Source organism: Triturus cristatus, chromosome 4_2 (genome assembly GCF_964204655.1).
Source record: "Triturus cristatus chromosome 4_2, aTriCri1.1, whole genome shotgun sequence".
Taxonomy (NCBI): Eukaryota; Metazoa; Chordata; class Amphibia; order Caudata; family Salamandridae; genus Triturus; species Triturus cristatus.
The window spans coordinates 70,159,097-70,171,990 of NC_140586.1; the positions used below are offsets into that span (position 1 = coordinate 70,159,097).

At 52.3% G+C, this 12,894-nt stretch overlaps 1 protein-coding gene across 2 annotated transcripts in view; it reads right to left on the reverse strand.

Moving 5' to 3' along the window:
* The window catches only part of ODAD3 (outer dynein arm docking complex subunit 3), a 253,592-nt gene that overhangs the window by 171,787 nt on the left and 68,911 nt on the right, over positions 1-12,894 (reverse strand). For both annotated transcript variants that reach the window (XM_085600554.1, XM_085600553.1), the window contains one exon: positions 9,753-9,878. In XM_085600554.1, the coding sequence (XP_085456680.1) occupies positions 9,753-9,878 (126 nt within the window). The remainder of the gene's footprint in view (positions 1-9,752; positions 9,879-12,894) is intronic.

Here is a 12,894-nt window from a genome sequence, read left to right on the forward strand (position 1 = left end):
TTTAATGTCCATAATCCCTCCCCAGAGATGGCCCCTGACTGTCCCTGGCGTTGTGCCGATCTATCTAGAGCGTTATCAAAGGCTAGGTTCAGGTCACCTACCAATAGCTAGAAGGTGGTGGTTCATGCACACCAGGATGTAAAAATAAAGGTTAAATGTTCCTTTGAAGGTTCAGTAGGGTGATGCGTGCAGATCGGGGATCACTCTCTGATCCACGAGCGTCTGTGAAAATATTCTGGATAAGTGCTACCTCAGGGGCGGCGTCCCCCAAATGCACAGTGTGATGTCCAGTAAATGGAGTGATCCGGACTTGATCAAAGATAAAAAAAACAGGTTGGTCTATTCCCAGAAATTTAATTTATTCAATTGTCATAAATTCAGCATAATAAGTATTTTGTTGTTTCCATGTAGTCACCAAAGAAGGAAATCTTTAGATGAGACAAATAGTTGCTTCCAAATTATTGGTCATCCCAATGCATTTCCGACTGAAAGGGGCCCTTCATCAGGGGAATGTTAAACACCTAAACAAATGAAGCGAGAAAAAACGTAGGTCACTGTGCAGTGGTAATAATGAACAAGTTACTTACCTTCGGTAACAATATATCTGTTATAAACATTAGTAGTGATAGATTCCTTACCTTAGAATTACCACCAGGCATCAGACTGGATCTGGAAAGTTTTCGTTAGCAGTACCCCTGCACGTCGAAAGGTGGCGTTGTATGGCTCCGCGTCCGTCGTTTGCGTCGTGGTTGCCGAGATGACGTCGCGTCAGCTACTTAGACGCCGTCCTCGGGCGCTGACGTCAGTTCAATACACGACTTTCCGTGCCAGAAAACGCAGAGCCATGCAAGATACTGACCACTGGTGCCTTGAAACTAGGGCCCTGAAAGGCATGACCTTAACCCTAGAAATCAGTTCGCAGAACGGGGAGGATGGGTGGGGCGGTAAGAAATCTATCACTACTAATGTTTCTTACAGATATATCCTTATCAAAAGTAAGTAACTTGTTCATCTGAAAGAAACACAGTGTGATATATTCCTTACCTTAGAATAGATACCCCAGCAATACCAACCCCGGTGGTGGGTCTGCGAACCAAGATCACACCAGGAAATCTCGGAGAACAGAACAGCCAAAGAAGCCGTCTCTCCAGACTTGGCTGTCCAGGCAGTAGTGTTTAGTAAAAGTGTGCAGCGAGGCCCACGTAGCTGTCTGACAGATGTCTTGCAGGGGGACACCACGTCCCAATGCTGTAGTGGCTGCAGTCGCCCTGATGGCATGGGCGCGCAGCCCCAACGGAGCTTCCTTTTTAGCCAGAGAATAACAGGCTTTAATACACAAGATGACCCATCGGGAGATAGTCCTCTTGTGTACGGCCCGACTTTTTTTTGGCACCAACGTAGCCAACAGAGAGCTGGTCAGCCACCCGGAACTCTTGTGTGCAGTTCAAGTAAAAGGAGAGCGCACGTTTTGGGTCCAGACGGTGGAGCCTCTCTTCCTCTCTAGAAGGATGCGGAGGCGGAAAGAAGGTGGGCAAAGTGATGGTCTGCCCGATGTGAAAGGCAGTGACAACCTTTGGCAGAAAGGATGGACGTGTCCTGAGTACAACCTTGTCGGGATGGACAGATAGAAAAGGAGGCTTACAAGAAAGGGCCTGGAGCTCACTCACTCTCCTGGCAGAGGTGATGGCAATCAGGAAAGCAGTCTTCAAGGTCAGCAGACGAAGAGGGCAATTGTGCAGAGGCTCAAAGGGAGCGCACATTAGATATGTAAGAACTAGATTCAAGTCCCACTGTGGCATTACGAAAGAAATAGGAGGGAAAAGATGAGTAATGCCTTTGAGAAATCTATTTACAACAGGGGACTTGAAAAGAGAGGGCTGATCAGGGAGCCTGAGAAAGGCCGAAATAGCAGAAAGGTAGCCCTTGATAGTGCCCAGAGCAGAGCCCTGCTGGGCCAAGGAAAGAAGAAACAAGAGAACTTTGGAAAGAGGGGCAGAAAGGGGATCCACAGCCTTTGCTGTGCACCATGCCACAAATTTGTTCCACCTGCAGGCGTATACCAACTTAGTGGAGGGACGCCTGGCTGCCAGAATTACATCACAGACTTCAGGAGGCAAGTCAAAAGGAATCAACTGCTGCCCCTCAATCTCCACGCAAAGAGGTGGAGGCTGGAGAGGTTTGGGTGGAGGACTGTTCCCTGCTGCTGCGACAGAAGATCCTCCCGAAGAGGCAGTTGGGTCGGGGGATCGATTGTCATACTGAGTAGCTCGGGATACCATACTCTTCGAGCCCAGTCCGGAGCCACAAGAATGACTTAGGCCCGGTCGCGCCTGATCTTCTTCAGCACTCTGGGTAGAAGTGGTATAGGCGGAAAGGCGTACAACAGACCGCAACTCCACTTGTGTCAAAAAGTGTCGCCGAGCGAGTGCCGCCTTGGAAATTCCAACGAGCAGAACTGCTGACATTGCGCATTCTCTTCGGTGGCGAATAGATCTAACCAAGGCTCCCCCACTGTTGAAAGAGACCTTGTGCAACGTTCGAGTGAAGACGCCGTTCATGATCCATCATGCACCTGCAGCTGAGTTCGTCCGACCTGGCGTTCAGTGAACCTGCCAGGTGTTGAACCACCAGGGAAGTGCCCTGCTGTTCCAGCCATGTCCAGAGGCGCAGAGCCGCCTGACATAGGGTCCACGACCCCACCCGCCCTGTTTGTTGCAGTACCACATGGCGGTGGTGTCGTCTGTGAACACGTGCACCACTTTCCCTTCGACAGAAGGAAGGAATGCCTTCAGTGCAAGTCGGATCGCCCGAAGCTCCCGAAGGTTGATATGGAGCTTGGACTCTGATCTCTGCCTCTCCCATGTGGACCCCCATTCCAGGAGGGACGCATCCGTCACCACTGTGTGCACCGGTTGGGGAAGGGAGAGGGATCTGCCCTGGATCCAAAGCCAGTTCGTGAGCCACCACTGCAACTGCTGTGCAGTGCCCTCCGAGATCTGGACGTAATCGGACAGGTTCCCCTGATGCTGCACCCACTGGAAATTCAGGTCCCACTGCGGAGCCCGCATATGCCATCTGGCATGAGTGACCAGCAGGATGCAGGAGGCTATGAAGCCCAGCAGCCTCAGGGTCATCCTGACCGAAACCCAGGATAGCGGCTGAAAGATCGGAATCATAGCCTGAAAATCCTGGACTCGCCGTTCGGGAGGATAGGCCCGAAACTGCGTCGTGTCCAGAACCGCTCCGATGAAGAGGAGCTTCTGAGAGGGAATCAGGTGCGACTTCGGCACATTGATGGAGAACCCCAGCAAATGCAGGAGGTCGGCCGTAGTTTGGAGGTGGGAAATGACTGCCTGGGGAGAGCCCACCTTCAACAGCCAGTCGTTGAGATAGGGAAAGACTGGAACCCCTGATCTGCGCAGATGAGCTGCGACCACCGCCATCACTTTCGTGAACACCCGAGGGGCGCTGGTAAGGCCAAAGGGGAGCACGGTAAATTGAAAATGCGCGTGGCCTACCGTGAACCGCAGGTAACGCCGGTGGGTCGGCAGGACGGGAATGTAGAAATATGCGTTCTGCAAGTCCAACGCTACCATCCAGTCTCCAGGATCGAGAGCAGACAAGACCTGAGCCAGGGTTAGCATCTTGAACTTCTTCTTCCGGAGGAAGCGATTGACGTCCCTGAGGTCCAAGATAGGACGCAGGCCCTTGTCCTTCTTGGGCACCAGAAAGTAGTGGGAATAACAAGCACGTCCTACTTCTGGCGCAGGAACGCACTCGATGGCCCCCATGTCCAAGAGGGCCGTGACTTCCTGTTGAAGAAGTGCCAAGTGATCCCCCGACATGCGGTGGTACTGGGGTGGCATGGCTGGAGAGGTAGTCTCGAAGGGGCGGGAGTAGCCCCTCCGGACTAAGTCTAAAACCCACCTGTCCGAAGTGATGGTGCGCCAGTGGGGGAGGTGATGGCGGATTCTGCCACCCACTGAAGTTTGATGAGCCTGAAAGACCAGACTAGGAAGGTTTCGGGGCAGTAGTGGCCGGGTGGAAGTGGACTGACCCCCCCGCTGGCCCCCTGAACCGCCTCTGCGGTTCCCTCATCCGCGGCCGCGCTGAGACTGCTGCTGCCTGTGGCTCTGAAGTGAACGTGCTGGGGCGCCCCTTCCGTTGCCACGAAAGGAGCGAAAGGCAGAAGGCGGAGGAGGGCGAGTGGCCGACAGGCCCAAGGACTTGGCCGTAGCCCGTGAGTCCTTAAAATGTTCCAACGCGCTATCTGCCTTGTTGCCAAAAAAGGCGAATGCCATCAAAGGGAATGTCCATCAGGGTGTTCTGGACATCCCCCGAGAAGCCAGTAGTCCTCATCCAGGTGTTGCGGCACAGCGCCACCGTCGTGGAAATCGCTCTGCCCAGCGAGTCGGCGGTGTCAAGGCCACATCGTATTGTGAACTTGGCTGCATCTCTCCCCTCAGCAATAGCCTTCAAGAGCACTGTCCGCGCCTCCTCCGGACACTGAGGCAGCACTTGCGCCACCGTATCCCACACAGAGTGGGAATAATGGTCCAAGAGGCATGCGGTGTTCACAGACGGTTCATCACAGGTTCCTGTCACCTTTGTTCATTCCATTCTTAACACTCTTATATCATGCAGGGTCCTCCCTGTTTTATTTTTCTAAAGACATCATCATCCATGTTTTGTTCATCACATGTTTCTGTCACCTTTGTTTATTCCATCTTTAACACTTCTGTATCATGTAGGGTCCTAGAATTTCTCCAGTAATGTCAATCAATAGCTGTGTTATTCGGTAATAAGGCTTACATTCATATTTGTACCCCACATCCAGCTTTTCACTCGCCACCTCGTTTACGTTCCTGTTCTCCTCATAGATTTTGTTTACTCTTCACACGCGAATTACCATTCCTAAATGGCAGCCACACTTTCCCCAGTCCGGACACTCTTTCTGAACCAGTCCGTCTTCGATTTCTCTCCATGCCACCGTCTGATCACCTGTTCTATTCGAGCACACCAATAGGTTCGTTCGGGCAATTTTTTCAAAACAGGTGAGCATTCAAATCTTACCTGCTCCGTCTTAACGTTTTCAAGACGCCGCAGCACAAACCCTTCTAACCTGCCAAACACCAATAAGAATCACAGCACCACCTGTTGTACCGCGTCTTTTCATTCACAAAACTCGTTCGAGATTTTGCCTCACGTGACAATAATTATAGCGCTGCTTCTTTCACTGTATCCCACCATTCACTAGATCCGTCAGTGATTTTATCACACACAATTACGTTGCGGGTTTACCAGCTTTAACACTGGGCTAATCCATCTTTAGTCGGAACAAACGCACATTGATGTCTCTACTGTTCACAAACTAATAGCACAAGACCACACTGTTTCAGAATACACTGGCAACAGCCACCTTCAGTCCTGGTTTCATCCATAGTCCACGGTGATCCCACCCACAGCCCCGGACTCTTTGATCACTCCTCTCGTGGATTGCATGTCCACCATTGTACAACTGCATGCGATGTATGAAACCAATACATTACCACCACTGCACAGTGACCTACGCTTTTTCTAGCTTCATTTGTTTTGGCGTTTAATATTCCCCTGATGAAGGGCCCCTTTCAGCCCGAAATGCATTTGGGAGCAACTATTTGCCTCATCTAAAGATTTCCTTCTTTGTTGACAACATGTTGACAACATGTAAACAAAAGACTTATTATGCTGAATAGGGTGGAGGCCGCGAGATCCTGAAAGAGAGTGGGTTGATGTCCCTGAAACTGATCGGGATGATTGTCTTGAGCTTTTTGAAGGATGCGTTCCTTTAGCTGGAAACCATGAACGCAGGTAAGGATGTCGGCAGGGGGCGCCAAGCTGGGCCTTTTCGGGCCGACATGATGCTTGTGATCGAATTTGGTCTCCAGACCGGGAGGCACCCCCAGGATTGATCTGAAGAGATCTCCCACAAAGGAGGCGATATTTTGACCCTCTGATTCATTCCGTATCCCCTGGATGCGAATGTTGTTTCTTTGTGAGCAGTTCTCTAAATCTTCAGCGTGTGCTTGGAGATCTAGGTGTTGGTCTCTAAGGCCGTCCACCTCTTGCTGGAGATGTTCGATTTTCTCATCTATAGTCAAGCCTTGTGACTCCAGTGTGTCCACCCTATCTCCAGGTGCATCTACATCTTTTCTCACCTTTCTAATTTCCTGTGCAAGTTCCTTCTTCATAGCCTGTAAGTCATCTCTGAGGGAGGCAAAAAGCATTTCTATGAAAGAGCGAGTGAGCGGGGCCTCGGTGTTGCCTGTACCTTTAGAAACTTGCATTTCTGGAGGAGGCGTCGATATGTCAGAGCTTGAGCTAGGTGCTTTAACAAGAAGGTCCTTGACTAAGTGATCCTTCTTCCCCTTACTGGTCGCCATGCTGGGGGAGGGGGGGGTGTGTGCTCCGTAAGTGAGATCTCTACTTTTCCGTTCCCCAGGGTCTCCCAATACTTGCGGGGGAGGGACCTCAGCTCAGCAGGGCTCCCAGGAGCTAGGCCTACTGTCCGCTTCTAAGCTTGCTATCCCTCTGGATTCAGCCTCTAAGTACCTGGTGTGTCAGATCTCATGAGAGACTCCTGTTACAAAAAAGGGGAGGTGTCTATGGGTGTAGTAAATCCGCAGTGTCTTCTGGCGGGCCCCTCAGTCTGGTGGGCGAACTTCTGTCACCACCGGGAATTCCGTACCGGCAGGGAACTCTCCTCCTCAGGATCCAGCGCTCACGGGCCCCTGGCAGCTGTACTCACGGTTGCAGAATCTTGAAGTGCATGATTGCTGTCCAATCTGGCCACACTGGTTCTCACTCTGGCCACTCAGGACCCCCAGTGAACAGTAGGGGGGCCTTTTGAATTCATTAGGGACCACCAGGTGGTGATCCGGAGGCTGGGCAGCTGAAATGGCCCGGAGCTGCACCCACGAGGTGGGGAGGGAGCTCCGCTGCATTGGTGCCTAGGGCCTCTGCCCACGTGCCTCAGCCCCTGGGGATGTGTCGCTGTGCGCTCATCTGGGACCTCCGCCGGACAGGCAGTTCTGCACAAGCACCGTGGGAGGAGAGACCCCACCCTCTTCAGACACCCCAAGCTCCGCTCTCCAGTCTTAGGCCGCTAGAAAAAGGGTCACCGCACCCTGGGTCATTGCTGTGGCGGGTGAGGGCCCACGACTTGTCTTTTGCTTGGTGGGCCGCCAGGGGCGGTCAGGTCCAAGTTTCTCCTCCCAGCTCTCTCAGAAGTATGCGCACGTCCCCCGGTGCTGATGGCGGTCTCGAGGGTGGCCTGATCCCTGTTACTGAGGCCTGTCTTGCCTCCTTGCTGTGCTGCTATCGTCGGCCTCAGACTTCAAGGGGGAGAGGCCTCCAGCAGGCTCCCTCCATGCCTCAGGCGTGCGGAGTGCTCCGGCCTCAACACCGCAGCTGTGGAGCACCAGACGCTGTGGAAGGCATCGGAAGCCCGGCCAGGCAAGATTGTTCAGCCAGCCGACACTGTCGCAGGGCTGGGGTCCGGACTGTTCTAGTCTCTCAGACATTCGTGGCTGCTCCTTGAGTACATGCCCTGATGCCCAGGTGCGAGCACCGCCAGGTCTCCAGCACACTTAGCGCCCTTGGGGGTAATCAGGAGTCCCCTCGGGCACCGTCGATCTTCACACAGCATCAGGGCTGTACCCAGCCACCAGCCCGGCAGCTCCCGCCTGTCATTGTCGATTCTCCTTGATCAGCGCCTTTCCGGTCAGGGACCTTCTCAGGGTGTCGCTAATCCTTCTAGGTGGCTAGCGGAGAGCTCAGTGCGGGTCTCCTGGTCTAGTAATACAAGGCTGGGGCGGTGAGCCCAATCGGCAGGACGGAGTGACGAGCAGGCACATCCTACTCGGAAGCTATCTTGGCCATGCCCCCGAGAAACAGTTTATAAGATTCTATACCACTGGCATTTCACCCCAGTAAGCTGCAATAAGTTTGACCAAAATAGATTAAGTGCCTCTTAGAGGGAGCTATTAGAGGGATGTGGGGGAGAGGGCCCCCAGATACATGTTCTGAGGTGCTTCTCTAAATTCACAGCTTTTTAGGACTCTAAAGCAATCTTCCAGATGGAGTAATATGGAATCAACAAACTTTCAGAAATCATCCTCCTAGGCCTACCCGCTTCACTGTACCAAAACCAAGTACATATTCCACCTTGTCCTCGCAGCAAAACAGTTCATTGTGGGCATGTGGAGACACAGGAATAATGGCTACATAAACTTTGGTTGTTACTTAGCCATGAAAAAACAACTCTGGACCTCCAAATAAAATCGTACTCTTTCAACAAACATTGGATCATACCTTAAAAGTGATTTCAAGGGTTTGATCCGTCCACAGAACTTGACCACTTTTGGCATGGGGTTTTCTACAGGCTGGGAGGGGAGGATTTAGGGGTGTGGGTATATGACTTCAATGGGACCTCTGCATTTACTCATACATTCTGGAGGTTTAGTTGGCTCCAATCTATATATGTATAGATATATATAAAACAATAAATCCACCGAAACCTGTAATGGTTGATTCAAATATATATGGTAGAGCTCCCTGTGACGTTTGGAGTATTGTTGCTGTTTTTTGCTCTATCTTAACTGCTAAAGGTGCATCCTTATTTAGCAGTGGTTAGTGTGTGTATGCATACATGTCCATAATCATTGAGGGGGGATGAATGCAGTTATTCCAGAAAAGTAGGATTCTGTTTTTTATGAGCTGGCTAGTTCATTTTCAATTTCTGATTAAGCAAAACCCATGGTCAATGCTTAAGGTTGGGTTAGTCTAGAAATGGCCTTCGTCATTTAGCAGTACCTGAATCACTGTTGGATTTTATGTTCAAAGAATTGTCAGGGCAATCAGCAAATAAGATGGAATCAGGGGGCCCTGATTAGTTTTCTGAGTAATCAGGTATAGTCTGTTTCATGATAGGATAATACTGCCTAAGCTGGAAATCTCCCCCTCTAGTCATGGCAGCCAATAGTAAGGTTTCTGTGTATCCAAGCAACACAGATGTACTACAAGCAGTGCTTAATTTGAGCTGGTGAGGGCCACCAGGACTTATTTTCGGGGTCCAGCACTTCGTTTTTCTGCATCATTATGTACTGAGCTCAAGAGAGGGAAAAACATACAGATCGGAAAGATGGAGGAAGAAAAAGATAGCAAAACCATCACAAAGGGAGAGAGCAGGAATCTGCAGGAGTGAGATAAAGGGGCAGGGAGTGTCTGGTAGAGGATTGAAGAGGCATGAGGTGGATTCAAGACTACTCAGACTTGGTATTTCGAGCGCTGACCTTTAATTGCATTGGCCGCAGAGCTTGGGCACCGGCACTCTTTCTTTTACAAACTAGGCACTGGCTACAAGGATAGCATTGCCCATACTATAGCGGCAGAATTATCCTTGGCAAGACAGTGCTTTTGTATTATATTCCGGGTCTAATGGCATTGCTTTGGTTTCTGTGGAAATACACATGAATAGTGTTGTATAACAACAGTGCTACCCAAACTGCAGAGTCTGCTTCTGTCTCACTCTGTAGGCTTGGCGGCCCATGGTTAGGTTACAAGAAGAGTGCTGCCTACAAACGGACTGTGTCTCACTCTCTGGGAATTGTGGCCGGTGCTTAGGTTTCTTTGTAGTCCTGCAGCGACTAGTGGTATGAGGACACTGCTGCTCATGTTGGGGGTAGTCTGACTCTAGTTCACTCCCGTATTACCCTTGCGGCCTCCCGACATTGGTGAGCATCACAGTTCATAACTTTCAGGTCCTTCAGTTCCTGCCGCAAGCGTAGGATCTCGGCCTCCAGCTGGTCCAACTGGGTCTGGAAGGTGAGGCTCTCCTCCTGTGAGAAAAGGAACAGAAAATGTGGAAAACATGAGGGACAGAGAAGAATGTAAGCAGAGACATAGAGCATGGGCTGATATGAATAACTCAACACAAACCCAAAGGGGATGATGGACGAAGTGTTGAACATTGCAAGCACTCACCCCCAGTCAACTGATCTGGGTTTAATCCATCACCATTCTTTAGCTCACTCCGCCACCCCAGTTCAGACATGGCCATATGCAAATCAGGCTGACCCTGTGCCTCATGGGAACAGTCCAGCCCGAACTGCCAAGCCATGAATTCCCTGGACCAGAAACAAGCATCCTGGGACCGGTTTCTGGCTAATCAGCCGTCATCAGCCAGGCTAGCTTGAATCCAGTGGCAAAGTGAGCAAGGGACCCACGTCTGGGCATACCCTGCCAACTTAGGGCGAACAAAGCAAAACCAAAGGGGATGATGGACGGAGTGTTGAACATTGCAAGCACTCACCCCCAGTCAACTGATCTGGGTTTAATCCATCACCATTCTGTAGCTCACTCCGCCACCCCAGTTCAGACATAGCCATATGCAAATCAGTCTGACCCTGTGCCTCATGGGAACAGTCCAGCCTGAACTGCCAAGCCATGTCTTCCCTGGACCGGAAAAAAGCATCTTAGGACCGGTTTCGGGGTTTCACCCCTCTTCAGCCAGGATAGCTTGATTCCAGTGGCATGGAGACTGATTTGCGTACCATGTGCGGAGGGGAACGAGGCAGGGCTGTTCCCTCTCCCCCTTGTTGTTTGCGCTGGCTGTGGAACCGCTGGCCGCTCACGCCCGACAGGGGGGTGCTTATTCCGGAGTCTCCCTGAGGGGGGACACCCACTACATCTCCCTCTATGCAGATGACCTGCTGTTGTTTTTGAGGGACGCGACTGATGCGTTACGGGGCGCGACCGCGCTGTTGAAGGAGTTCGGCCGCATGTCCGGCCTGAAGGTCAATTGGGGTAAGACGTGTCTGTTCCCATTGTCGCGGGGCGGCGGGACACCGCGGACGGCGGGACATATCCGATGGGAGAGCAGCTGCTTGCGCTACCTGGGGGTTAACATTTATCATACCCAGGCAGATTTTTTGGAGGGGAATGTCGGCAGGGCGCTTCGGGGACTACGGGGTAGTATGGGATTTTGGAGTACACTCCCACTCTCATGTGCCGGGAGGGTGGCGTTGCTGAAAATGGTGGCGCTGCCACGCCTTCTTTATTTTTTCCGCACACTTCCTATATGGATCCCGGCGTCATATTTTGCGCGCTTACGGGCTCTTTCGACGGGGTTCATTTGGGGGTCGGGTCGACGATGGGTGGCGTTGGCCACGTTGCGGAGGCCGCGAGCGGAGGGGGGCCTGGCAGCCCCCGACTTTGAGTGGTACTATCTGGCGGCGCAGCGCCGGTGGCTCACACAGGCGGTGGCCCGGGAGTATCGAGGCCCTGAGGGTCCACGGGACAGGTTGATCCCACGGCATGTGCTGGCCTTCATTGTTCTCCAGCAGAGACTGGATCTGACTCAGCTGACCCTGGAGGAACGCACCCTCCAGCAGTGCTGGAATAGGTGCCAGAGGCGGGCAGCTATAATCCGCCCGTACGCCCCGGAAATCCCCCTTGGGATGTGTACAGCGCTCCCGCATGGGGGAGATTGGTCGGGGCTAGCGATTTGGGAGGAGCTAGGGGTACAGATGGTAGGGGATCTTTACCGGGACGGTGCGTTATTGTCTTTCCAGGAATTGCTGGACGCCTATGGGCTCCCGCAGGGGGACTTTCTGCTTCATGCGGCTTTGGTGGCGAGCATTCAGAAGCATTGGAACATGGGGCTGTCGGAACCCCCGACCGCGGCGGGTTGTCAGTATGTCGTAATGGCAGCAGGGACGGCCAAAGCCATAACATGCTTATACCGCAGATTATCGACGGAGGGTTTGCAACCACTGGCCGCCCTGCGAGAAAAGTGGGAAAGGGACCTCGGGAAAACGATCCCGGAAACCACATGGTCTACGCTAGTGCGGAGGGCCTGGAAGGGGACTCGGAATGCACGATTCCAGCTCGTTCAGTTTTTCACATTACATAGGGCGTATATGACGCCGGCCAAGATCCTGCAATACTTTGGTGGAGCGCAATCTCCATGCCCTCGATGTGGGGGTAGATTTTCGCCACATGTTTTGGGCCTGCCCACTGTTAGGCGATTATTGGGCGGAGGTAGTGGATTGCCTGAATCAGGTGACAGACCGCTCTCTCACTCCAGAGATGGGGACATGCTTGTTACTATGGTTTCCCCACTCCCGCCGCACGAAGGTCACTAGTAGGTTCTATGATCTGGGGCTGATATTAGCTAAGAGAGAATTGACCCTGCACTGGAAATCCAGGGGGGGGCCTAGCTATGTGCGGTGGAGGGCAGCGCTAGTGAGATGGGCGGGAGCGGAGGGTACGCTCCGGGTGCAGATGGCTCTGAGGGGTGACGATGAGAAAGCGTTAGCGACAGCAAGGGCATGGGAAGCGTTGGTAGTGGAGCTCCAGGGACTGATGTCTGAGGTGGAGGAAGAAGGGAGCGCATCGGATCGGCATGAGGCGAGGGGACCTGGGGATTGAGTTAGGAAGGGGATGAGGGTGGCCCCCAGACAAATGCCAGAGGCCTGGCCACGAGGGACGATTTGCTTCCGTAGAGAGGAGGTGAGCAACTGCAACTGAACTCCAAGGTCGGGGGGGCACATCAAGGGTGAAATGGGGGACAGGGGTGCACTGACATGGGGGTGGGAGGGGGGGACGAGTTGGGATTGGGGATTGGGAGGGGGGCTGCTCTTACGGCACGAGGGAACCCGTGATGTAATGAACAGTTGTTGTTGATTTGGAAACTAATAAAAAATGTTTCAACAAAAAAAAAAAAATGGAGACTGATTTGCATATGGCTGGGTTCAAACTGGAATGGCATGGTGAGCATAAAGAACGATGGACTTAGACACAGATCTCTGTACTGGGGTGAATGTATGACACTGTTCTGCATTCTGTCCATCA